This window comes from Schistosoma haematobium, chromosome 7 (genome assembly GCF_000699445.3).
Source record: "Schistosoma haematobium chromosome 7, whole genome shotgun sequence".
Classification (NCBI taxonomy): Eukaryota; Metazoa; Platyhelminthes; class Trematoda; order Strigeidida; family Schistosomatidae; genus Schistosoma; species Schistosoma haematobium.
In genome coordinates, this window is record NC_067202.1 from 5409180 (window position 1) to 5435899 (window position 26720).

The 26720-nt window shown below is 34.4% G+C and overlaps 2 protein-coding genes across 2 annotated transcripts in view; one reads left to right on the forward strand and one right to left on the reverse strand.

The window, feature by feature from the left end:
• Window positions 1-8050: 8050 nt before the first annotated feature.
• Window positions 8051-13848, reverse strand: ELOVL7_3 (Elongation of very long chain fatty acids protein 7; the record flags this gene model as incomplete). The annotated part of the gene is made up of 2 exons (XM_012936801.2): window positions 13148-13848; window positions 8051-8370 (listed from the first exon to the last, which is right to left on the reverse strand). Exons 1-2 carry the CDS (start codon window positions 13674-13676, stop codon window positions 8051-8053), a joined length of 849 nt encoding a protein of 282 aa, XP_012792255.2. The 5' UTR covers window positions 13677-13848.
• A 5845-nt stretch (window positions 13849-19693) lies between these two features.
• The window catches only part of DPP8 (dipeptidylpeptidase), a 36005-nt gene continuing 28978 nt past the window's right edge, over window positions 19694-26720 (forward strand). Inside the window, exons 1-6 of the mRNA XM_051217860.1 lie at window positions 19694-19753; window positions 21180-21329; window positions 22052-22203; window positions 23699-23849; window positions 25409-25577; window positions 26466-26555. Coding sequence (XP_051064288.1) covers window positions 21183-21329; window positions 22052-22203; window positions 23699-23849; window positions 25409-25577; window positions 26466-26555 — 709 coding nt within the window. The 5' untranslated portion in view covers window positions 19694-19753; window positions 21180-21182. The remainder of the gene's footprint in view (window positions 19754-21179; window positions 21330-22051; window positions 22204-23698; window positions 23850-25408; window positions 25578-26465; window positions 26556-26720) is intronic.

Sequence of the window (26720 nt, forward strand, 5' to 3'; positions counted from 1 at the left end):
AGCTTCTGTATGTTTTTTCGTCAAAATCCCTTTCGTGTTATGTCTATGATTTAAGTATTTAAAACAACAGTCGACTAGTGTTGATTTAAATCTTTCGACGTTATCTTTTGATGAAGTTACTAGTTCTGACGTTTGAGCATAAAAATTTTCGAATTGAATTTCAACGTCCATAGGATTAAATGTTCATTTTGAATTTCACTACCAACTTGACTATTAATCCTACTGAATATATGAAGATTATTGAAACTTTTTCTGATAAATGTCATATATATATAATCCTTAGTGGTATTATTAACTGATGATCGAAGTCAGACATTGTGTATTCACTTGTGTGAAAGTGATCGTTACGATTAACCCAGAATGTTTCATTATAGAATACAAGTACTAATAGTACGTAAGGCATGTGCTTTATGGTTCAACTAGCAGATTAGTTAGTGTTTCAACTCCACTATCTAATTATGTGATGGAGAAAATTTTTATAGCTCAAAATAGGAGTATTAGGAATTTTTTGGTGGAGTTTTGTTCTCTGAGCTGAATGGTTTGGTCGTGGAGCTTTCATTGTTCTTCTGAACGACATCATCAGCACAAACTTCAAATAGAAGTTCAAATAGAAGCTCCACGACCAAACCATCCAGCTCAGAGAATAAAACTCCACAAAAATCATCCGCCTGAGCTACAAATCTTCTCCACCATCTCGAGTATTAGGAACGTTGTATTCTCTGAGCTAAAACAGTCTAATTGTCAACTTGTCGTTGAACACCTAGGCAATATCATCAGTAATTGCTTCAGAAAGAAGTGAAGTGTTAGAGTTTCTTTAAAATTTACTAATAAATTGATATTATTGATTTTCAGAAAATCTCAATAACAAAATGTGGGTTATTAGGACATTTAACATAGGAAGTTCAGTAACTTTAATCATGACCAGTGAATTGTAGCCACATTAGAATGGGGTAAACATCAATGATATAATCGGATATCCAAAAAAACAATACTGGGAATTGAACAAGATCGGAAACCCTCAGCAGGAATCGAACCCAGGGCCTTCGGTCTCGTGCACGAACGCTTAAACTCTAGACAACTGAGCCACCATTCAACGACTTTAATGTCTAACTTCAGTCAATCCACGAAATTCTGCGACCATCATTCAGTGCACTAAGATAGATACCTGTCTCTACCTGACAGCGATTAGCTCCACTGGTTACAGCTTCTCACTAGAAATCCGAGAATTTACTCATGAAGCTAGTCACTAGTGAGCATATGGTAATTATTAGTCTGGGGTTGTGGAGATTATTAAGTTTTTGATTAAGATCATGAACCGAGTGATGTTAGACCATCACTGAAAACTTGGAAGCAATGGAATGCCGTTTTGTCTTATTGTGCAACTCCTGAGAAGTGTACCTCCACGATCCAGCTCGCGGCGTTCAGTGGTCTAGGGGTCAGCTGGTCACACGCGAGACTGGGGGCCCTGGGCTCGGACCCTACTGGCGGCATCGTAAATGCGCACCACTGAGGAGTCCCGTAATAGGACGAGACATTGCTTCCAGATTTTTCACGGTGGTCTAGCTTCAATTGTATGATGATTTCAACTTTTAGAATTACATTTTTAAGTGTCAGATTATATTGGAAAATGCTTTATCAATCAACTCTTAAAAATAGATAATGTCTATTTAATACACTGAACATTTCCTTCCTAAAAAACATAGAAATAAGTTATTTCCATATTCATCAGAACAAAGTACAGTTAAGTTTCAACTAAAGTTGAATAATGGCTAACAATGGAATAGAGAACGTATGTTTAGTCTTATTGGGAACTCGTCAGTTAGATGTGCCAGAATTCTACCATTGATGATCACATTAGCCACTAACCACTGAGCTACTACATTCAAAAGTTTACTACTAATCCCAATCAAACTTATACAAAACTTTGTGATTGGATAAAAATATTGAAAGAATCCTCTTAGAATGCCGATACACCAATAGAGACTGATCAGTTGCAAACCTTAATTTGATTAAAGCAAACTAGAAAAATGTAGCAGAATAAGGTGAATTTATCTATTTCATGGGTTCGCGTTATTTGTTTGAAACAATAATTAAATATTGAATTCATTTATTGTATTGTTTGTTTGAATCATCCCATTGATGTTTAGGACTGTAATTGACCAGTCACTTATTGGCATCTGTGCATCCTGTACGGATTGCTTCGACATTGTATTTAGTTACAAGCATTGTAAACAAAAGTGGACGATGGCTAGCAATGGAATCGACGACACATGTTTCGTCCTAGTTGGGACTTGTCAGTTGGATGTAATTGCATGTTCACTCCGAGACTCAAACCCAGTACCATTCGCTTCAAACGCCATCCCGTTATCCACTTAGTTACTGAGTCTAAATAGCCGTTAGTAATCATTATTTACAATCAATGTACAGACTACTTTATATCACATAAAGATAAGTAGAGTAATGAGAGGTGTGGAGAAACTTTAAAATGTTAGACTGGTTGAATACTTGTACGTTGCTAGAAAATGAAAACTGTCAGTGAATGAAAATAAAGAGAATCCTAACCGACGAAATCATTTTACCTAAGCTGTACATTTGTATTCATCGTTGTTTGGTAAATATATAAGTTTATAGAAGGGTAAAAGAAATCGGGTCTGTTATAACTCTCTACTTTTCTTCGTCTTTATGAATGGAACGTTAATGTTCATTAAAGGAATATCTACATTATATACACTTTCAATGTCTATTCAACAAGACTTCAACACGACTCAGATCAAGAACACATGATTAGTCTGACTAGAAGGTAAATACATTTCCACATCAAAAACCGACAATAAACCGACACAATCCAACAACAATCAATAATCAATAATAAGAATAGTAGAATATATAACTCATCTAACGCCTGTCAGACTATCTACAAATCTGACTAAACAAACAACCAATCATTATCATTCTCTCCCACATATCAGGATCATAATATGATTCGTGATATCAAATATCTAAAGAGGATTGCGCAATAATAAGGAGGTTAGAGAAGAATAGGTAGATGAAAGTAACTTATGGATCAGAAATATGAAAGATAACTGTCTACTTAACAGATATGAAGGGGAAATAGAAAACGTGATGGTCATAATAATCATGGGAAATTGTTAGCGGATAATAATAACTGATTATGAATTAACAGAATACGTCGATCGATTCATGATTTCAATCAAAAGCTTAACAATCTCCACAACCACTAAACTGATAATTACCATTTGCTCACTAGTGACTAGCTTCGTGAGAAAATTCTCGGAGTTCTGGCGAGAAGTCGTGACCAGTGGAACTAATCCATGTCGGATAGAGATAGGTATCTACCTCAGTACAATGGAACATGGTCGCGCAACTTCGTGAATTGGTTGAAGTTAGACATTAAAACCATTGGATGCCAGCTCAGTGATCCAGTAGGTTAAGCGTTAGCGCGCGAGACTTAAGGCACTGCTGAGGAGTCCCACAATAAGACGAAACTGCCGTACAGTGCTTCCAGGTTTTCAATGATTGTCTAACATCAATCGGTTCATGATTTCGATCAAAAGAATACATAATAATAACAGATGTAAAACAAGATCAAAGTACATTGAAGAAGAGAATTAAGGCCAAGGAAGGATAAGCGATTGGACGCATTATTTTTTGTACACAAAGTCCGGGCTTTAATTAATGGATCGTCCGAAAGATAATTCTCTTCACTGAATTCTCTTTATTTTTTTGGAATGACACAGCGGACTACTTTGATTATATATCTTGTAATTTGACTTATCTATTATATAGATGCTGGGTTCGAATCTCACGATGTGGGATTGTGGATGAGCACTGCTGAGAAGTCCTACAATGAGACGAAACGGCTGTCCAGTGCTTCCAGGTTTAACTTCAATTGATTCATGATCTCAACTATTGAAAATACACATACATCTTTTATTATCTAAGTGTGTATAGAACTAACATAGATTACTATATTCATCTCATAGTTGTTCGTTGATTTATTTCATAGTAAGTCTAAAAGTTGAACTGCTTACCTTATCATATTCTTTTTCGTTTTTCTACTTGTCAGAGTCACAAATTATGTCACATTTCTGCGTATTTTAGAAAAGAATCTTCTATTTGTCTACTTATCCATTTGTGTAACTTTACATGTAAGACTATTTTGCTATGTTCAAGATTAGTAGTTCATGTTTTACTGTTTGTGTGAAATGACGAAGTCATGTATTATTATTATTATGATGAATATTATTAGTACCTGTTAAGAAGATGAGTAATTTTGTTTAAAATCACTATAATTATGAAAAGCACGTATTGTTACTCGAAATGCTCTCACATAGCCACGCGCATACAACCACTGCCAGGGAAGTCCTACTTATTGCCTGCTCGTGAAGGAGGTGTTTTTTAGGAAATCGAGAGGACGAAAAGCGAATGTCCGTCGCTTGGTGGTGGATATGGAGGATCCAACTTAGGGAGCTGGAAACCCTGATTCCAAATCAATAGTGCACATGGATTCCACGATCCTGGTGGAACAAACGGCGTATGAACCTACCGTTGGTCATCAGCTACCATTAGACTGCATCTCCTGACGTCGCTGCATTGTCTTGTGGATCAGACCTTTGGATCTAGGGCTCGGGGAGTGACCCTCTAAGAAAACTACCTGTTACGATCTGAGTACCCGGGCAGTGTCAAGGCTCACACACAAATCGAATGATTTATGTCGTGCATATCTATTTGGTGCCCCTTTTTACCAATGTTTGTGTGTTCAAATGAACAAATAAAACACCCATTTAAGAAGTAGCTAACCATGTATTCCATGTGTGGTTTCTGTATATTCAAAATGTTCAATTGGTGCATGGTTAGTATTACAGACATCTGAGCATATGTTGTAAGTGATTACGTTAGTTAGTTGAGTACATTTCATCAGCTAAGTTTGTTTTCCACTTACGAATAATAATTTACAATAACTAGAAGTATGACTTAGGCAGTTATGATCGATCACCGCTTGTTAGTAATCCTCCTAAATTAGGAAAATACTTCGATGGACACAATTCTAATGCATGCTGGTGAATAATTGTACTAAATGTCAAATGATTCAGCAAGAAAACTGAAAGAAAGATATAAGCTTTTGAATTTGTCACAACCTTTTTTGTGTGTTTATTTCATTAATTTCGTGTCGGATGGAGATAGTTACCCACCTCAAATAGTGAATGAATGGGTTGAGCAAGGTTACAGATCGATTGAAGTTGGACATTAACACCGTTGCTTATTGGCCTAGTGATCTAGAGGTTTTGAATTGTATCTCTGATGCCTAATCTTTCATATAACCTCTGATACTGTTAATACCTCGACTTTTCTGAGATTGTACGTGATAATTTGATCTGTCTAAGTTAACAGGGTATTGAAACTTGAACACATGGATATATGCACGGGTTCTACGTTGTGACTGACGTCTATTATTCATAATTTAGTCATATATATTGACGAGGGAAATTTTTATGATGTTTTATACCTTACTAACTTTTACAAATGGAATACATTTAAGTCTACTAATATTTACTATACTGAATGTTTAAATCTAAACACATTTAATATCCATCGAAAGACAGTTTACAAGTACAAATAATCATATGCTCACTAGTGACTAGCTTCTAAATAGATTTCCTGGAGTTATAATGAGACACCGTAACCAATGTAGTTCAATCCATGCCGTATGGAGATAGTTATTCACCTCATATAATAGATGAATGAGTTGAGTAAGGTCATGGATCAATTCTATTTGAACATTAACACAATTGTTTATTGGTTCATTGATCTAAAAACTAAGTATTCTCTCATGAGATTGAAACTCTTAAGTTCAACTCTCACATGTATGTCCATGAACGTACTCTGTTCGGGAGTTTTATACTAAAATGAAAACAATCATCTAATGATTGTAAGTTCTCATCAATTCAATTGTTTAAATTACTACATAGAATATCATTTATCTATAATGAGAATTGTTTCAATGTGTATACTATACCACTCTTTAATTCATTTGTAACTATTCATTAAATATTATTTAGGTTATAGAAATAAAAGATAATCTGTTAAACATCTTAATTCATATTATGAAATTTATTATTATCTTTTCATATAGTCACTTGTTGACAATTTGAACTTACAGTTGTCATGCTTGATCATGATCACTAACTAGTAACTAATTCATTATTTTGTTATTCTAAATGTATCATGCAAATATATCATATTTATCAGATCTATTCCATCTTGTAATTACACAATCATTTGTACTTGTTTCTGTGTGTATGTACATATATATATGTAATGGGGGGGGTACAAGTGTGAGTGTGTGCGTGTACATGTGAGTGAGTGTATGTATGTACGTGTGAACATTGATTACTAGGTTTCTACATGTTCCATACATATTGAGTTAAATTTGAATCAGTGATTGTTTTGTTTTTTCGAAAAGAAAAAGATTTTTTTTCTTTGTTTATTGAATTCAGGTCAAGAAAAATGATATGTAACCTAATGAGTTGAAAATTTCACTAGTTTGGTTAATGAAATTTATTGATTATGTATAAGAATATAATGAAGATTTTCAACTTAAAGTAACTAACGTCTAAATGAATTTTATAATTGAATTCTCATGATGTGTAAAATGTTGTGGAGATGAATGAGTTTAGATGAGTATCATGAATAGATCAATATTAGATCATCATTGAAAACTTGGAAGGACTGGATGGACGTTTAGTTCTAGTATGGGACTCTTCAGCAGTGTGCATTCACGATCCCGAATGTGGTAGTCGAACCTAGGACCTACGATCTCGTAAGCAAATGGTTAAACTTTAGACCACTGAGTCGTCACTCAATGGTTTTAATGTCTAACTTCAATCAATTCACGAAATTCCGAGACCATCTTCTATTGTCTTCCGTAAGTAACTGTCTCTACAACAGACACGGTTGAACTCCACTGGTCATAGCTTCTCACCATAACTACATAGCTAAATCTTGTTCGAATCTCGCGAGGTGGAATCGTGGATACGCACTGTTGAAGAGTCCCACAATAGAACGAAATAACCGTCCAGCTCATCCAGGTTTTCAATAATAGTCTAGCTTCAATTGACTGATGATGTCAACCATTAAATTTACTACACTATCCATAAAAACCTCTTTCTTGTACGAATGATCTTTTCTATATTATGGTACGATGTAATCTGTTTGTCTAGTGTATATAAATCTAGTATGTTTGAAAATACATGATTCATAACACAATAGCTGAGTTTGATGTTCAGAACTTAACACGCAAGATTAGTTAATAAAAAGAATTGATAAAGACTCTAAACTCCTTCAATATATATTTTATACATCATTGATCCAATCAATAGATCATTATACTCTAATTGACAGTATCATTACATCAATATATTGATAGGGGCTCAAACCCCTTAAGTTATAATAATAATAATAATAATAATAATAATAATAATAATAATAATAATACATGAATTCATAATGAAAGTAAACCAAAAACACATATATTCTTTATAAATAAAAAGAATATATTGATTACAATTATTTATTAAATAATGGTAAAGTTCAATTGTCTATTAAATTCATCAATGAATGAATTAATTGTTTTTCTCATTTATTTTTCTCTTTTATTTTCTTTTTTTAATTTTTTAACTTTTAATTTTTAATTTTTTAATTTTTAATTTTTTTAAATTTTTAATCTTTTTTATTTTCTAATTTTTTAATCTTTTTATTTTCTTAATTTTTAATTTTTTAATTTTTAATTTTTTTGATTTTTAAATTTTTAAATTTTTGATTTTTTAATTTTTTTCAATTTTTAATTTTTTAATTTTTTTTAATTTTTTATTTTTTTCGGTTTTATTAAACCATTCAATTTGTTTCTTTCACTATGCAATATCATATTACCATTTTTCATTTTATTTAAATGAATAATAATCGATCATATTTTTTTTTTGTTTTTCTTTTTTTGTTTTTTTCTCAAAAATGTTTTTAATATTTTTCTTATTCAATTTTTCTTTAATTTTTTAACTAAACGTTCTTTTTTCCAATAAGCTTTTATATAAAAATTTAAAAATAATATAAAAAATAGAAAGGAATATAAACATACAACAATGGGGAATATTTTAGGAAAATTACAATTATGATTGAATGATATAAATTGTCCTTGATGTATAATAAACCATAAAAATTGTATTAATTGTATTAATGTAACATAATTTTTCCACCATAAATATTTATAATAACCAATTGCTGCTAAACCATAATAGGTATACATAATAATATGAACAAAACTATTGATTAATGGAAACATATATAATACACCACCTAAAAGAAAAACAAAAAAAGAAAAGAAAAAGAGAAAGAAAAGAAAAAAAGTGAAAAAACTTTATATATAGTTCGTCTTGATAATTGTCATTCGATAATGCTTCAGTGGTGTATTTTAATCAGAAGGTGAATATGAAGTGTATTGATTACATTTATTATTACATCACGACTTAGAGATAACCAAAATTATAGATACGCGAAACAAAAATGAAAGGCTAATGCCGATGAGCAAATGAGTGAGTGAGTGACTGAGTGAGCGATCATGTGAGTTCGCAAGTCGAATGAGCGACTCAATGAATAAGATAAAAATGTAAATATATACATTTATACATAAGGAAATGAATGGATCATCGAATCAATTAAGTGACTAACAGTAAAGCTAACAGAATGAATATATGCATACGTAGTAAGCAATGCTCAAGCATACATATTTATATAAGCGCAGCAATAATAAAGGTACAATCGGTGAGACTATAATTTATGGACGATCTTTGAGTGACGCTGAAGTGACCTTGAGAGTGTCTACCTACTTACCAGGGCTAAATGAGGGTTATAAAGCAATTTAAAGAATAGGGATTATGATTTACAATTGATGGTTAGGATTGGCAATCAGATTTAGGGTTTTCATCACGAGCTAACATCAGCTATAATAACAAGACTTTATTTAGACAATTGGGTGAATGAATTTTGCGCCAAAATCTCTTGTCGTAAATCTGATTGGTTCGTCCCTAAATTATAGTCTCGCCGTACAGTAAGTTGTTATTGTACGGATGACTCCATCCGTTAAATATGTTAACAAAAGGATTGAACCGAATTAAGTGTGAACAAACTCAATTGGACATGAACTGCTATATATATTTTTAATACCTTCGGTACATCTTACCTCAATGTATCTTTATTTCATTGGATATAGATATTCTTAACAATATCTATAAACTGTTATAATATGAATGTTGGATATTGATACTGATACTCAAGCTTACACAAGTGAGAAAATCTATAGCAGGAGGGAAGATTTTATTGCTCTAATAGTGTCGCATTTCTAAGTAATATAAGTCATTTCTTAGTTAGTCATATGCACCGCTCATTTGGCTAATTTCTGATTATTTCAATGTATCATAAATAGTAAAGAATCGTTTAGTTCTAAGGTAACTTTGTCAACATTTGAATAATATAGTTATTATTTCTGTCTAATTCATCTAAACATACTTATAATAATCAGTCTCAGACTGATAATAAAGTAGCATGTATTTTAATTCAGATTATCGATTAAAATCTAATCACCGGGTAAGTTTCAGTGATACTAATTAATAGAACCTAAAAGTAAATGTTCAAAATTGGTTTATAGACTGATTACTCAGATTTTAAGATGTCTGAACTTCAGCCATTAAGTCGCAGGTCCGAATTCCGCTCAGGCTAGTTTAGTAAGGGCAATAAAGGTAGTGTGACTAGATCTCACAATGAACATGACTCAACATCAAGTAGACTAATCATTTACTGGTAAACGATTTAATAATGTTAACATTCGTAAGTAAACTGATCCACATGATTTATTTCTTATTTAAAGCTAACCAGGTCAACCGTAACTATTTCAGTGATTACAAGCAATAAAGATATGTGTACATATTAATAAGTGGAAATCAGTATTCCGATCAAATGGAATACAACCTCCATGTTTGTACATTTGCAACCAATAGAATTTTCAAATATTTCTTGTTTACATACTTATCTTTTAATAAACTAATCTATTTCATTGAAACCACAAACTGACACTAGTTAGACGACCACTGAAAAGCAAGAAGCACTGAGCAATTGTTTCGTCTAGTATGATGAGAAAAAGAATTTTTCCTAACAATTTGAAACGTCTTGTTAAGCATCGTGCAAAGATATTCTTATCGATGGAGTTTTGTTCTCTAAGCTGTTTGGTTTGATCGTGGGGCTTCAATCGTACTTCTGAACGACATCATCAGCATCAACTCCACCATCTCAAAGATATTCTTGATCCTATGAAAGATAAATGTCATTGGATTTTTTGAATCTCGAGATGACTAAACCCTTAAAGTAGTTTTCTTGTTTTAATGACTGACTTATCCTTATACTATACGTTAACCGTGAAATTGTTCCAAGAATTTGTAATGTTTACATTCGTCTAAGGTTTAAGCACTGAAAAGAAGAACATTATGTTAGTGTACAATTCATCTATAAGATGAACATCTCAATTATTCAATTTGCAAAGTTTACATACATCCCGGACCATAAAATCCATTACTATTAGGAGTAAAGATGCTAGTCATATCTCATCCTATGTATTTACTAATGATTTTAACAGATTTATTCCGAGTTGATAAAAGTATCTTTGCAGGTCCTGGGTTCGAATCTCGCGGGGTGCAGGATCGTGGGTGCGCACTGCTGAAGAGTCCCATACTAGGACGAAACGGCCGTCCAGTGATTCCAGGTTTTCCATGGTGGTCTAGCTTCAATTGACTCATGAATTCAACTATTGAGATTTCTAAAATCTCCACAAAACCCCTTCTGATGATGAACCGATTGTTCAGAATATAATGATTAATGTCATTTTTTGGCTAGTATTTATTGATTAAATTACACTTTAGCCATTAGTTTAAATGACTCGACAGTGTGTGAACTATATCGAGATTTTAGATGATTGTTTGTGATCGAAAAGAAATTCCTCTTGACCTGGATCATGTGTTAGTTAGCACTCATCAATAAGGTATACTTTGTATTTCGAGGGAAATGATGTTCATTTGAGAATTCGGAACCATGTCACTTAGCTTCGTAATCTGAGACTAGTTGCCGCCGAACCATCTGAGTCGAGATTAATCTTCTGTAAGGTTAAGTTACCCACAACAGAATAATCACTAATTATTGAATAATGTCATATTTGTCTAATTCTTTTAAAGCTGATTAAATTCCAAAGTCGATGTGATTTTTTGCCAATGAATGTAATAATTCTAGAGGGGTAGAAATTCTAAAAATGTAAAAAACTACCAATTTAACTGATCATCACACATCATTACAACTCCAGATGTAGCTCCTCTAGAGTTACTGCTGGTCCCAAGAACACACATAGAAGGAGGGTTAGGTATGGGATCGGCAACTCTATTTAGTAAAAATACTTTTCTAAAAAATGCTAACCAAACTAAATCATTTAAATTCTACCCCAGGGAGTTGAAGGAAGAATTATGACTCCTTATGATGAAAGGCGAGATTCTTTTGAAGTCACGATACCGATGCCCCTTCTAACAACCAGAGCACCACTTAATATAAGTAATATATCATTACCAAGACTTGATGATTCCAAATAAATTGTATAGTAGGTATAGTATTGATTATAAAAAGAATATATTTTTAATTTCTCAATGAATAGAAAATTACATTTTCCGGTGTTTTGTCACTCAGTGTAAGCTACTTCTTCGGCAAACAAATAAATAAATTAGGTTAACAAAGGGGGATTTGTGAAGATTGTCGAATTTTCGCAGTTTAATTCATGATTTGATTTTAGGTAGACTAATGCTAAAAACCTGGAGAAAATAAATGGCTATTTCGTCCTGGTACAGGACACCTTATTGGGCAGTGTACATCCATAACCCCAACATGTTTGTCTATTTGTGTGAGTGTAGATAATGTGATATTTGTTATGCTTAAAGATAGAGTTGAATTCGCATATATAATAATGATATGAGCTTTAAATCAAATTAAATATGGTAGCTTGGATAAATGGTTCTGTTACCAGTATGGGGTTTTGATGATTGTTGAGTTTTTAATTCAGATCATGTGTCAATCAATGTTAGACCGCCAGTGAAAACCTGAAAGTACTTGACGACCGTTTTGTCCCAGTATGGAACTTTTCGGCAGTGTACATCCACGATCCTGTACACGGCCTTCGGTCTCTGGCGCAAATACTTAATCTCTAGACCACTGAGCCGTCATCCAACGGTGTTAATGTCGTGGATGCTTACTGCTGAGGAGTCTCATACTATGACGAAAATGGCTATCCAGTACTTTCAGATTTCAATAATGGTCTAATATTAATCGATTCATGATCTCAATCATACATGGTTCCAGTCGGATGATTTATTAGTCAGTAACAAAATTTTCTTGCTTGTAGCATTTCAAAAGTAATAATTCAACATCCCAGTTGTCTTATAATTTTATTATTTATTTATTTAAACACATAAACATCGATGCAAGGAGGCACCAAGTAGATATGCGCCACATAAATCATCCGATTTGTGTGAGGGCTGTGATGCTGCCCGGGTACCCAGACTGAAGCAGGTGGTTTTCTTAGGGGGCCACTCCCCGAGCCTTAGACATGAAGGTCTAATTCACAAGTCAGTAGAGCAATGTCAGGAGATGCAGTCTCATGGTAGCCGGTGACCAACATTTGGTTCATACGCCATTTGTTCCTCAGGATACTGGAACCCATGTGCACCATTGGTTTGGGATCTGGTTAAAGCGCTGGACATTCGCTTTTCGTCCTCTCAAATTCGTAAACAACACTCGTTGTACGAGAAGGCATTGAGTAGGACTTCCCTGGCATTGGTTGTATGCACGTGACCGTATGAGAGTATTTCGAGATGGAGGGCGTGCCCACCGCACTCCCGGCCATACCAGGGTATTTGGGGGCAGTTGTCTCATAAAACTTCTTTTCAATTTATCTATACATATAGAACAGTTATCAGCATATGTTGAAGGAAAACAAAAAGAGACAACAACCTATTTAACAATCCGTATAGATCAATACTTTAGAACTTACCAGGTGCATATTTTAAACCCCACCATACTGATGGTGGCATTGATGCATGATGAAATACATGTAAAAATGTCACTTGATCCACTTTCCCGCGATATAAAAAAAACACTGTATCTAACATTTCGATAAATTTTGAAATAAAATATAAATAACCATAATACACTAAATCATCTGTACGTTTATCATTCGGATCTGGTAATTCAATACAACCTAAACCATAATTCAATTGACGTATTACAATTAAACTAGATATTGATAAATATATAAAAAATATAACCATAGTAAAATTATATAATGCCATATAATATTGAATCCATTGTATTCTATTTATTCTTTTCATACTATTTCCATTTGTATTTGATTCTTTCTTTTGTATTAATTTTATACGCCATATATATACAATGATACAATAAATGAATGAAATCAATGCAGTTGGTGTCCATGTTGACATGAATGGATAATTTGATAATCTTGGATCAGGTTTCGATGGTAACAATTGGTTAATAAGCCAATCACTCCGATTTTCATACATAATAATACTACTAATAATAAATATCAGTAATTTCAATGAAATTTATTAACAGGAATGAATCAATTTTATAATAGAATAATCAAGTTTTCAATGATAGATCATTATTTATTTATGTTCTCTTTAATTATTCTCATCGTCGTTATTGATTTTATTGTTAGTCTCTTGATCAATTGTATGGAAACAAACTTGATGAATCAATAAATAGGCAAAATGGTTAATGTAAGAAAGACAAAAAATAATAAACGAATAACCGATTTCTTTATTATACTTAATTATGATTGGTTCATTGGTTATGATTTTCTTAAATTCTATTAACCAATCATATTTCTTCTTGCTTCTTTTGCTTAGTTCAATGTAGATAGGATAGTTTAATGATGATAAGGTTATAGAATAGACAAATTAGTTGAGATAGAAATGTTTAATGTCTGTCTCAAGCCCTCAGCCCCCCCAAAAAACAGAATGGATTCAATGCCAAAAATTGGAAGGTTGTGTTTCAGAAATGGAATTATTCTTATTATTGAATTTATTAAGTAAAACTAGTTACCTGCTATTAATTTATGTTAACATTGCCTCTGGCAACTCTAACTCATTTGAATAATATTTAATATGAACGGTATATCATAGAGTTAAATGTGTTATGTTCGGTCGTCGCAATTGTTGTGCCGGAAAAAGCACTGAATCACTTATAATCTGAACTCACCTAGCTGAAGGCGTTCGGTCATGCATCCGCACCAGATCACGAGTGGAAACGCCGTGCTAAACAACCCCTGCAATCGCTAGCCAGATTACATCAGACGATTCTCGATATATTGACAGCCTATCAAATATAGCTTCGAACCTTCTCGCTTCTGTCTTTCGATTTCGCTTGGTAGGTACGATTCATATTAGGTGTTACTAGTTAAAGCGTTGTCAAACTCCGAGTACCTGTGGCATCTTCACTGTAATGATAATACCTTGTGGCGAATCATTAAAAAGAGGCCTCAATGATTAACTGGGCCTCTTAAGTAGTGAGAAAGATTACTGACAATCAACATTTTAGTTATAAACTACTGTTTTCGTTTTTTAAAGTTAGAAGAAACGAAGCTGGAATTAAATTTCTGAATAACCAAAAATGCTAACCTACTGTTGGTTAGGCACAGTTCTCAACAAACAAACGATTCATTTCTTCTGTTAGGCAAAGTTTGAAGCAGTTGTCCAGACAAAAAATCACTCGACTAACCCTTTCTTAGTTCTGCTGAGGTGCGGTGTGGTGGACCAGACGATATATAAACTCAAAAGTATCAACAAAGTTAATAAAGATCAATAGAAATGTTAATATATATATATATAAGTTAATTATTACAAATACAATAGAAAGTTGGGACTTACGTTCACCAAATTGATGCGTGTTCGGCTTTGGTCTGGTACTAAGGAACCACAATTATAAATGCTTGGTAATTCCAATCTAGTTGACGAACTCTCCAGTGATGTAATCCAACGTAGAATGAGATATACTCCAACTGCAGTCTATAAATAATAATAGTATTTGATTTAGACTTCAGTTAATTCAATCACAAACGAAGATAGAACGAGGAGTGTATGAGTAGTAGTGTATTTGTTAGCCACCAAGAATATGTCACGCTATGTTAGTATCATAACGGAAAGTGTGTTCAAGGTCATTTACTAAAACAACAGTTACAGTCATTTAATGTTAAATATACATACAGTGGAAGGTTGACAAAATGAATACAAATAACATTGAATACTATTTACAAAATAAGCTTGTCAGGCCTATCTCCACATAGCTCCCCCTAGAGTGTCCGGAGGTAACACTGGTTATAATAACAAAAAAATTGTAAGAATATGATATATACATGTATACAAAAATAATATTTACAGTTATAGCTAACAAAAATGTGGAGATGAGTATGAAATGTAGCAGAGATGTAGTATAGCATAATAAACACACACATAAAAAAAATGAAGACACTGTCATTTAATGTCTTGGTTGGCTAACAATGATAATAATAATGTGCAAAACTGCTAATAACCCAAAGAAAAAAAATTGAATTGTTTATTTTTGTGTGTACAATTAATGGGTAATTAAATAGAGTTTACTCGTTTATTATAGTAACAAAAATTTTTTTTTAAATAAAAAACAAATGTGACAAAAAACGAATAATTGAGGAAAAATGTGATTATGTACACTGTGAAAAGAAAAAAATTTTTTGGGTGAAATTAGTAGTGTGGGACATGAGTAGATGTTTGCTTTGATTGTTTTTTTTAATCGACGAGATGGACATTATGCTTGGGTTTTGTTATAAGTCTCCCAGAACGTGTTAAACAAGAGGGTGTAGTGCTAAGTTTTTCATCCTCCTCTTGTTTCGTGGCAATTGCTGGGAGTGATTGTTTGTTCGCAGTATTGTCTTCTTTGTCTTGAGGGAATTCGTAGAAAGCTGGTCTTATTCTGTCTATGGAACTTGTCTACTTGTTCCCATTTTTGTTGATAACGAAGTATTTGCTTGTTCGTTTGATTACTTGGTATGGTCCTTCGTACGGTTGCTTCAATGGTTTTTTAACTGCATCAACACGGACGAAAACAAACTTGCATGTTTCTAGGTTTTTGTCAAGTTGCACTCGGTTGTTGTGTTCCCGAGGCGGTGTGGCTTTGATTCCATCCATGGTTTGTAGTGATTAGCTGGCGAAACGGCTTGAGTCTGTTGCTGTTGCTGGATTTGAGTCTACGAGTTGTCCTGATAATGTGAGAGTTGTACCATAGACTAACTCAGCAGCTGTACAACCTATGTCTTCTTTGATGGTTGAACGGATACCTAGGAGTACAAGAGGTAGTGCATCATTCCATTTTGATGTGTCGTCTTGTGCCATCAGCGAGTTTTTCGGTTGGCGGTGAAATCTTTCGACCAAGCCATTAGCTGCTGGGTGGTAAGCTGTGGTTTTAATGTGGTTGACCCCTGGAAGTTTAGTGAACTGCTGAAAAAGGACAGATTGAAATTGGGGACCGCGATCTGTTGTGATTATTGATGGTACTCCATAGTTAGATATCCAGCGGTCGAGGAAGACTGAAGCGACTGTTTCTGCCGAAGTGTCTTTTATGGGGCAGGCTATGGCCCATCTAGTAAACCTGTCTACTGCAGTAAGGATGTGCGTGAAAGAGTTTGGTGGTGGCGGAGGCCCCACTAAGTCTAAATGCACGTGCTGAAAGCGTTTGTCAGGGATAGGGAACTTCCCAATTGGACTGGAGGTGTGTTTCTGCGTCTTACTGCGTTGGCACTGGAGTCAGCTAAGTGTCCAACGTTTAACATCTGAGTTGATTTTCGGCCACACAAAACGATCGGTAATAAGCTTTGTTGTTGCTCTGATGCCTGGATGTGAAAGACCGTGCAAGTGCTGAAATATTTTTCGTCGGCAGGCGTGTGGGACAAACGGACGATTGTTACCTGTTGAGGTGTCGCACATGACAAATGCATCTGAAAGAGGAATTGGTACAGGTCTGAGATTTAAGCTGGACTTTTCTTTGCAGACTTTCGATTCTGCATCGTCTACTTGTAATTTAGCCAAGGTTTCAAGGCTGATGTCATGATTGAGTACCATCGTATTGATATCCCTCCTAGATAGTGAGTCTGCGACAATGTTTGTGTGACCTTTGATAAACCTGATGTCCGTAGTAAATTGGGAGATATAATCAAGTTGTCTTGCTTCTCGTGGGGAGCGTTTGTCATACGATGTGCTAGAAGAATGGCAAAGGGGTTTGTGATCTGTCATAATGATGAAATCACGACCATGCAGCCAGAAGTTGAAATGTTTTACGGCTAAGTACATACCTAAGAGTTCGCGTCCAAAAGTACTATAACGTTCTTGTGCTGGCGATAATCTTTTGGAGAAAAAGGCAATGGGGGTAATCGTGTTGTTTACCCGCTGTTGTAATACTGTCCCTACGGCTTTTTGTGAAGCATCTGTGCACAGGATCAACAGGGTTGTGGGGTCAGTATTTAGGTGTTGGAGCATGGTAGCATTAGTAATCATGGATTTAACTTTTTCAAATGCTACTTTGGCATCAGAAGGTAACCTGAATATTTGGTTCTTTTCTTTCTTGGTACCTGATTTATCGTTTTTCAGTAAATCTGTCAACGGCTGTAGTACATCGGCGCAACTTGGTATAAATCGCCGATAAAAATTGCATGTTCCAAGAAAACAACGTAATGATTTTACTGAGGTTGGTTCTGGGTAGCTGGTGATGGCTTTGACTTTATCTTCAAGCGGTTTAGTTCCTTGGGAATCAATGTGGTGTCCCAGGAATTCTAAGGCTGGGACGGCGAATATACATTTAGAAGGATTGATAACAACGCCATGTTTCTTAAAACGTTCAAAGAGGATCTGAACATACTGGGCGTGCTCTTCTATTGATGAGATTGCGATCAAAACGTTGTCTATGTAGGCGACTACAAAATATAAGCCTCTTGTAACATAATTCATGAATCGTTGGAATGTCTGGTCGGCATTTTTCAATCCGAATGGCATTCTTAGAAACGCAAACAGACCAAAGGGTGTGATGATGGCTGTTTTCTCGATGTCTCCTGGTGAAATCGGAATTCGGTGGTATGCGCGCACAAAGTCAAGTTTCGAGAAAATGCATTTACCGTGTAAGTTTAACGAGAAGTCATGTGTATGTGGGATAGGGTACCTATCAGGGATTGTTTGATTATTCAGACGGTGGTAGTCTCCACACGGACGCCAATCTTGGTCTTTCTTTGGTACCATGTGTAAGGGCGAGGCCCAAGGACTATTAGATGGTCTGATGATACCAAGTTGCATCATGTGTTCAAATTCTCTCTTAGCTGTCTGCAACTTTGTTGGTGGTAGTCTCCTCACTCTGGCACGAATGGGTGGTCCGGTGGTAGTGATGTGGTGCTGCACATGGTGTGGATTGCATTCTTTTTGACAGTCTATTTTCGTGATGCATTCGTATTCTGTCAGTATGTCGTTGAAAACGTTGTTCGCAGGCTCCATTATTCCTCTACCACGGATTTCGTAGTCGTTGGAAGGTGTACCATCTACCTGTAAACGTGTATTTGCATCGATTAATCTCTTCTTAGTCATATCTACTAACAAGTTGTACGCACTAAGGAAATCGGCTCCGAGGATGGGTCGTTTGACATGAGCAACTATGAAAACCTATGTAAATCTTCTGCGTGGTCCGAGGTCTAATATAAGTGATTGTTCACCGTACGTTTTGATAATTGATTCGTTAGCCGCTATTAGGGACAGTTAAGTGCTTGTTATCTGTTGTCTGCGGGAGAGATGGAGTGGGATGACGCTGATTTCTGCTCCAGTATCGACTAAAAAGTCCGGGCCAGAAATACGATCCCTGATGTGAAAGAGGCGGCTAACAGGTTGGCCAGTAACAGCTGCCGCCATTACTGTCTGACCGCTTCGTTTCCCTGATGGTTTGGGTAGTTTGTCTTAAAGCTGCACGGTTTAGTGCAACGGCGTGCTTTCTCACCATAATTCGAATGATATCAACAAATTCCGGCTGCCCGTTTGGGACATGGATTGCTTTGTGTTTGATTATTGGGACGTTGCGTTATATCTCATTTGAGGAGGTTAGTGCAATATCTAGTTACAAAAATGATGTGGATAAAAGTTAGAAACGATGTGAGTGGGTCACATAATATTGGTTACATTATTTCAAGGTTGTGCTATACTACAGATGTCGCAATCAGGTTTTCACCTAGTTCTAGCTGATTGTTTATTTTTGCAAGTAACACTGAAGTAAGAGAAATGAGGGAAAAAGCGAATACACATTTCTAATAGTATGAATCGCATAACTTCTTTCATAAATATAAGTAAATTTGTTAGTCGTCGCAAAAATGAATAATTTTCCATTAATGCCTCTACACTCATGAAGATGAACAACGTAGTGTGCTTTATGCCAAAGAAGTGTGATTTGGGCAATCATAATTGAGAGCGTGTGGGAAATCAAACCGTCATGCATTGAAACATTCGTACTGTGGTCGCACTTTCAACTGTGTGCGCTACGTCCGGTTTTCTGACCTTAGCTGCACAGTTTTACTGAAAGTGTAAAGTCTTTTCGATGTTATCTCACCATAAACTTTCATTACTTTTATTTTGGGAATGAGTATTATTTCGAATCAGCCTTTTCATGCGCAAATAAATTGCCGAAATCCATACATTTAGTCTGCATCTTATAAGGTGCAGGAAATATATTTCCTAGTTATAGCTAGTACTTATATCTACTTCATAGTTACCGTTGTAATTATCAGCTCAAGGCTTTATAAGTCCGTTGTGAACATGTGTAATAGAGGTTGACGCGTGCACACAAGCTGCTTCCTTGCCTCATATTGAATGATATTGATGTTTCGTGTTAGGTACTAGATAGACGTCGTAAATCAGTCTAATTAGTTGCTAATTGTCATTAAATTAAGTGGCTCAACATGTGTTGCGGGCACCGTTTTTGTCGGTCCTCACATGTTATCAATATAGCCTCTGAGTCAAAATAAGACAACTTTAGACTAATGAAATTGTCGAGACTATAATTTATTGACGAACCAATTAAATTTGAAACAACAGGTCTCGCATTTTAGCGCAAAATTTATGCACTTGGCTAAATACTATTTCGCATTATAGCTGATGTCAGTTCGTGATGAAAACCCTAAATGTAATTGCTAACCCTAACCATCAACTGTAAATCATAATTCTAATTCCTCACACTAGTTTATAATCCTCATTTAGTCTTAGTTAGTAGGTGGTCATTTTATGGTCATCTTCGCGTTACTCAAAGGTTGTCCAAAAATTATAGTCTGACCAGAAACTTTTTTGATAATTTATTTTCGAGCATAAATTTTTCTTATCTGTTCATATGTACTCATATATCTATTCTGGCTGAGATTGCTGTTTCTTAGCAATTTCAGTGAAAAGTGTCTCCTATGCTTGTCCCTAAGTTGCTTGGTGAAATGTGTTCACCAGGATCGGTTTAGGCTGACAATTTCTTTTTTTTGGGTGACTCTTAACTTCGGAAACGGGTTATATGTATATTCTAAATTTAATCTTATCTAATATTCCTTCACATTTATCCTCATTTCATTATCTATAGAATTTTCGTTGACAATAATAGACTCATGTATTCGGTTTAAATATTCTCAAAGCTCTTATAAGTTTTCTCGAAGCATCAATGGATCATAGATTCTAATGATCGTATGGATATCTGATACAAATTGTTGTCATTTATACGAACATAACTGAGCAAAGTTTTGTGGACGCTAATTTGAAATATTTCGATGTATTATACAACTTCATCAGTTTGACTTCAAAAGACAACATTTCATGTGCCAAACGATCTTTGCATCGTCTTAAAATTGCATACATAGATGTTGACTTTAAAAATGTGTCTGACATTCGTTACATTTCTTCGCTTCTAGAAATGACTTTTTAAATCAAGTATTTTCATCAGGTCAAAATTACTTAAATTCTTCCATCTGTTTACAGGCAATGATGTCGGATTCAGACAGTTCAAATAAAGTTACCAGTACATTTGAACACTTCTATCATATAGCTTCGTCATACGGATTTGGATTGCATACATTTTCCATCCCAACCGTGATCAAAATCCGAAATTTTTCTGATTCTAAAGACAAAGTATGTTTTTATGTGTTTTTTTGTAAATGTGAAATCAAAGCAGTATATTTAATAATGGAGTATCAGTTTAGACGATCAGGTAGAATGCTTAGACGGCATTCATCGTTAACAACCTTCAAAATTGACTAGATAAACTGACATTTTGGACCCTCTTGGGGAACAAATGTAACTCGTATGGAAAGTAAATTACCTGATGTCTAATAAACTGAGTCTTGTGTCTGGTCCTACGTTGTAGCTGACGGATTGATTTTGAACACAAATCAGGTTTATGATACCTGGTAGCAACAAAATCAGCAAAGTTCAGAAGACTGGAGCCTGGATGTTTATTAATCACCTTGAAAGATTGCAAGGTATCTACTAGATGTCTTATATTTAAGAGATGTTTGGTGGTTGTACTATTTGAAGTCGTCTATAAACAAATATTGAACAAATATCATTCTTGTCCTGACGATAAAATCTCTTTTATTAGTATGAGAAGTGAGTTAGCTAAATGATTATTTCTCAGTGGAAAAAAGTAGTCAGTTTTGGCATAACAGCCAACTAATTAATACACGTTCTGAATTTTACAGTCATCTGTTATTTAAAACTACAGTCATTCCATTTATTCTGAGGTTAGCGATAAAATGAAGTTATAATTTTCTTTTCATTTCTGCGCGAGCGTTCTCCGAATTCACTTATTACGTCTGTGATATATCCATACCATTTATTTTTCGTAATTTTAGCTACGCTGTCGAATTTACTTCATTTCTTATCCGTCGACTAGTTTTCAACCTGGTACTAAACCTTCATTGTTTTTCGCTGATTTAATCCGGCAGAATTCCGATGATCAATTAATATGGTATCCATTGTTGCCTAATGAATTTTTAGACTATAAGTAAGCATTATTATCATAATCTTTGTAAGATGATATGATGAATGGTGTTACTGTTGTTGATTATTTCAGCAAGTTTACTGGATAATTTTTTTGTTGATTTTAAGGAAAATCTATAAAAATCTCAGCATAGACTAAATTGCATGAATAGATAGGTATATGTGCCCAAATTGAAGCAGGTGGTTTTCTTAGGGGGCCATTCCCAGAGCCTTCGACCTAAAGGTCTGATCCACAAGAGAGTGGAGCAACGTCAGGAGATGCAGTCTCATGGTAGTCGGTGACCAATAATTGGTTCATACGCAATTCGTTCCTTCAGGATACTGCAGCCAGCTCATATGCACCATTGGTTTGGAATGAGGGTTTTCCAACTCCCTTAGGTGGATTCTCCATGTCGACCAACCCGATTAGTGTGAGACATTCGCTTTTCGTCCTCCCAATTTCGTAAACAACGTCTGTGGTGCGAAAAGGCAGTAGTTGTAAGCACGTGGCCATGTGAAAGCATTCGGAGTGGGAAAGCTGACTTCCTCCGCTCTCGGGCGTACTAATGCATTTGGGGCCTATCATTTTAGAATGAATTTCCATAGGTAATTTATGTATATTTTGAAAGTTGTTAAGAATTTTCTAAAAATGTCCATTTATTTTACCGTAAGTCATTTGATTTTTTTAAACCTTATTAATCAAAGTGAAACTACGATGTAATGATTCAGATGTTCAGTATTCATCCATCCAGTCACAAACATACGCTTATGAAAATTAAGTTGTTGTGATGTATGCAAACCGTTGATATATGGCTCTACCTGCTTCGGTTTGAATAGCTGGGTAATACCGTAGCTGTCAAATAAAGTGATTTGTAGCTGGTTGTATTAAAATGTTCTTCATAAACGGATCAGATTATTTTCAGTTGTTTGGTTACAGTTGTTTTGCCTTTAGCAATCGATTTTTTAGTGTAGGAGATTTGCGATAACTTGTTAATTTGCCGTTTACATCACGGGTTGACCCTAACCAACTATTGGGAGGTGTTTTATTCTAGCATGGGACTCCGCAAACAACTAACACCAGTTCGTGAAAAAAACCTAAAATTTAACAATCTGCTTATCTTCCTATGCTAATAATAATTATGTGTTCATCAGTGATTAGCTTTAAGTGAAGTGTTGGAGTTCCCATGAGAAACTGTGACCAGCGGAGTTCTACCATGTTACAATCTGAACCATTGTATACCAGATCATTGGTTTGAAGGTTAGGGTCTCACTTTGAGGCTTGAAAGTCTTGTGTCCGATCCTTGCAACGGTTATTGATGGGTATTACTGAAGAGTTCCATACTAGTATAAAACAACTGTCCAGTCCTTTCTAGTTCCCATAGTTGTTTGGCTAATATCAATCCATAATATAAACTAGAAATTAAATTTCTTTTTATTATTATTAAACGATGTTTCTTTTGTTTGATTAGTTTATATTTTATTTTTGGTTTTAAATTTGCTTTATTTTTCAAAAAAAAAAGAAATTCACTTGCATTAACCGACTTCTTAATCCATGAACGTATGCGTGTTTCTGTATCGGGTGTTAGCAATTATTGTTTATCCAATTGTGGTAAACTAATTATTTGTGCATCAAGTGAAATTTATAGTACTGAAGACAATACATGTTTTGGAGTTAGTTATGTTTTTTTTCTATTGTGTATTAACAAGATGTTTATATATAGATATATCTGTTTAGATTTGGTTAATTGTTAATTTATAGTTTGCTCTGTATTGAAGTACACAGCTAATGCTACTTAATTAAAAGTGGTTTATTAGTCAAAGTGTTCGACTCTGGATCATTCAGTCATAGGTTGGAATGTTGTTCTAGTTACTTTTGCTGTTAAAGTTGGATATCATTAATAAACCTCATATAAACAGTAAACTAATAGTTTATGGATTAGATGAAAGCTTACAATATACAGAATATAGGTAATCGAGACACTTATTAGTTATATAATAAAAATACAAATCATAGTAATAATTTGAAAAAAAGCCGGTTTCAACAGTTTCAGCTTTTACAATATTCATCCTATTGTAATACACTGGTGTTATTGTTATACGATATATATCTGTATATATGTTTCGGGTGAAGTTTAAAAGTAGTCTCTCAGAACAATAGGCCGAAAATCCCCTAATACTTCCGCCTAGTTATTTTGCATGGTGAAATGTAGATTTGAAATAATGGCTGAAAATGTAAGGTTCAATGTTCCCATGAAATACAAGCTTTGTATGTTTGAAGAAAACATAGATTAGCTCGTTACCATATTGTAGCACTAAGAGATGGAATTAATAAGATATATACCGAAAGCAGTCGTAATAATAGCAATACCGGTTATAACAAAAAAAGAGCATGAGTACCACTCATCAAGCTAGATGATGATGATTGGGTATGCTCGACATATTCTAGCCACCCTAATTAAAGATTCACGATCGGCTTTTCATATTTACGTAACATTATACATCTAGCGATTGTTTGCGTACACTATAAGACGATTGATGATATCAAAGGAATTTCTGCATATCGGCAAATGAATTTTATTTAGGGTTTAGTTGTTCCGCTTCAGTTATTATCTTAGCTTATATTTCTGATCAAGTATACTAAATGTGTTTATCAGAGTAAGATTCATAGCATACATTGAAAGTGATAAAGTGTAACACTAAGTAATGTAATATGTATTAATAAAATCTTTTAGGATTTTTCTATGTTTACATCACGAATTGATCTTAGATAAACAACGGTTAAAAATCAGGAAGGATTGGACAACTGTTTTGCTCTAGTGTTGAATTCATTAACAGTTCCCATTCACGAATCTATCAAAGATCAAACTCAGGACATTCAGTCTCTCGACGAACACTTGATCTCCAGACTATTGAATCGGCAATAATGATGTACATGCTTAACTTCGATAACTATTTCATAGCTGGCATGGTTGAATCCTACTATTCACAATTTCTCATAAGAACTAAAATTGCCTCTGAAATCTAGTCACTAGTGATCATATGATTGTTATTAGTGTAATTTGTATAGTTTACATCATGAACTAATCTTACTTAGATATCCATTCAAGTAGATCAAAAAGCATTCTGAACAGTTGTTTTTATCCCAGAATGAGATTTCATTTATATTATGTCATATTTGGTTTCGAATAAATTTTTATTATTAATAGATGATCTATTCTAATTTCCAATAGGAACAACCTAATTCTTTGGAACTAATCAAAGCTCCATTGTCTAGTGCAATTCAACCAATTATGTGTCCATTCAATTCAGATTTTATTGTATGTTTATCAAATGAAAATATTTACATTGGTTATATACCAACAAATACATGGATACCAGTAACAAATCATACAAATAATAGTAAGTTTTATGAATTATTAAATAAGTAATATCAGAAGGAGTTTTGTGGATATTATAGTAATTTCGAAGGTTGAGATCATGAAATTGTGGATGCGCATTGCTGAGGAGTCCCACAATAGGACGAAACAGCCGTCCAGTGCTTCCATGTTTTCCATAGTGGTCTAGCTTCAACTGACTCATGATCTCAACCATTGAAATATTAAATATTTTTATGATTGACTTTCATCTATGAATTTATGTAAATTAGTTGTTAATTGGGAACTGTAAAGCATTGAATAATTATCAGTATAGGGTTATGGAGATTTTTAAGTTGTAATTAAGATCATGGATCGATCAATGTTAGACCACCATTAAGGTGAAGTGTTCGCACGCAAAACCGAAGGTTCTTGATTTGGATCTCACGTGCGAGATCTTGGATACGCATTACTGAGGAGTCCCATATTAGGATGAAACGGCCGTCCGGTGCTTTCACGTTTTCAATGGTTGTATAACGTTGGATAATTGTTTCAATTCAGTTTAGGTTTAACTTTACAGTAATATGTATTGGTTAACCTCATCAAGTGTCGAATTCAGGACCTTTACTTATTGTACATTAAATAGATACAATTTTTGTTTACCAATTAGTTGGAATCCAATAATTATTCATATTGTCAACTTCAATTAATTCGCTATATAACTTGACGATTATCCAGTGTTTTTGACAATAACTTACACTCCTGACATGATTGAATTCCATCTGTTACACAACTCACTTTGATATATCTGAAATTTTGTCGCTTGACGCCATAATATAGTTATCCCAAGAACATGACATCAAAATGTTGTAGTTTCAATCTGTAGTTATTTTCCATTTCTTCATTTCCTTATATTGTGTAATTCTCATTTTAGGTGGTTTGTCTGCAGGTTTCCCACCATTCGTCGTCCAGGAAGAATTTGATCGATATGTTGGTTATTGGTGGAGACCAACGATGACCAATGGTAACATGATATGTTTGTTGCTTATTTACCAAAAAGGTTTACAAAATGCATGTGATCTGCAATACTGGTATTCTGACTACTATATGTTATATTCCGACGTCTTACTCGATGAATAACTCTACGCCTCTTAAATTAATTTAGAATACTTAATACACCTCACTATTA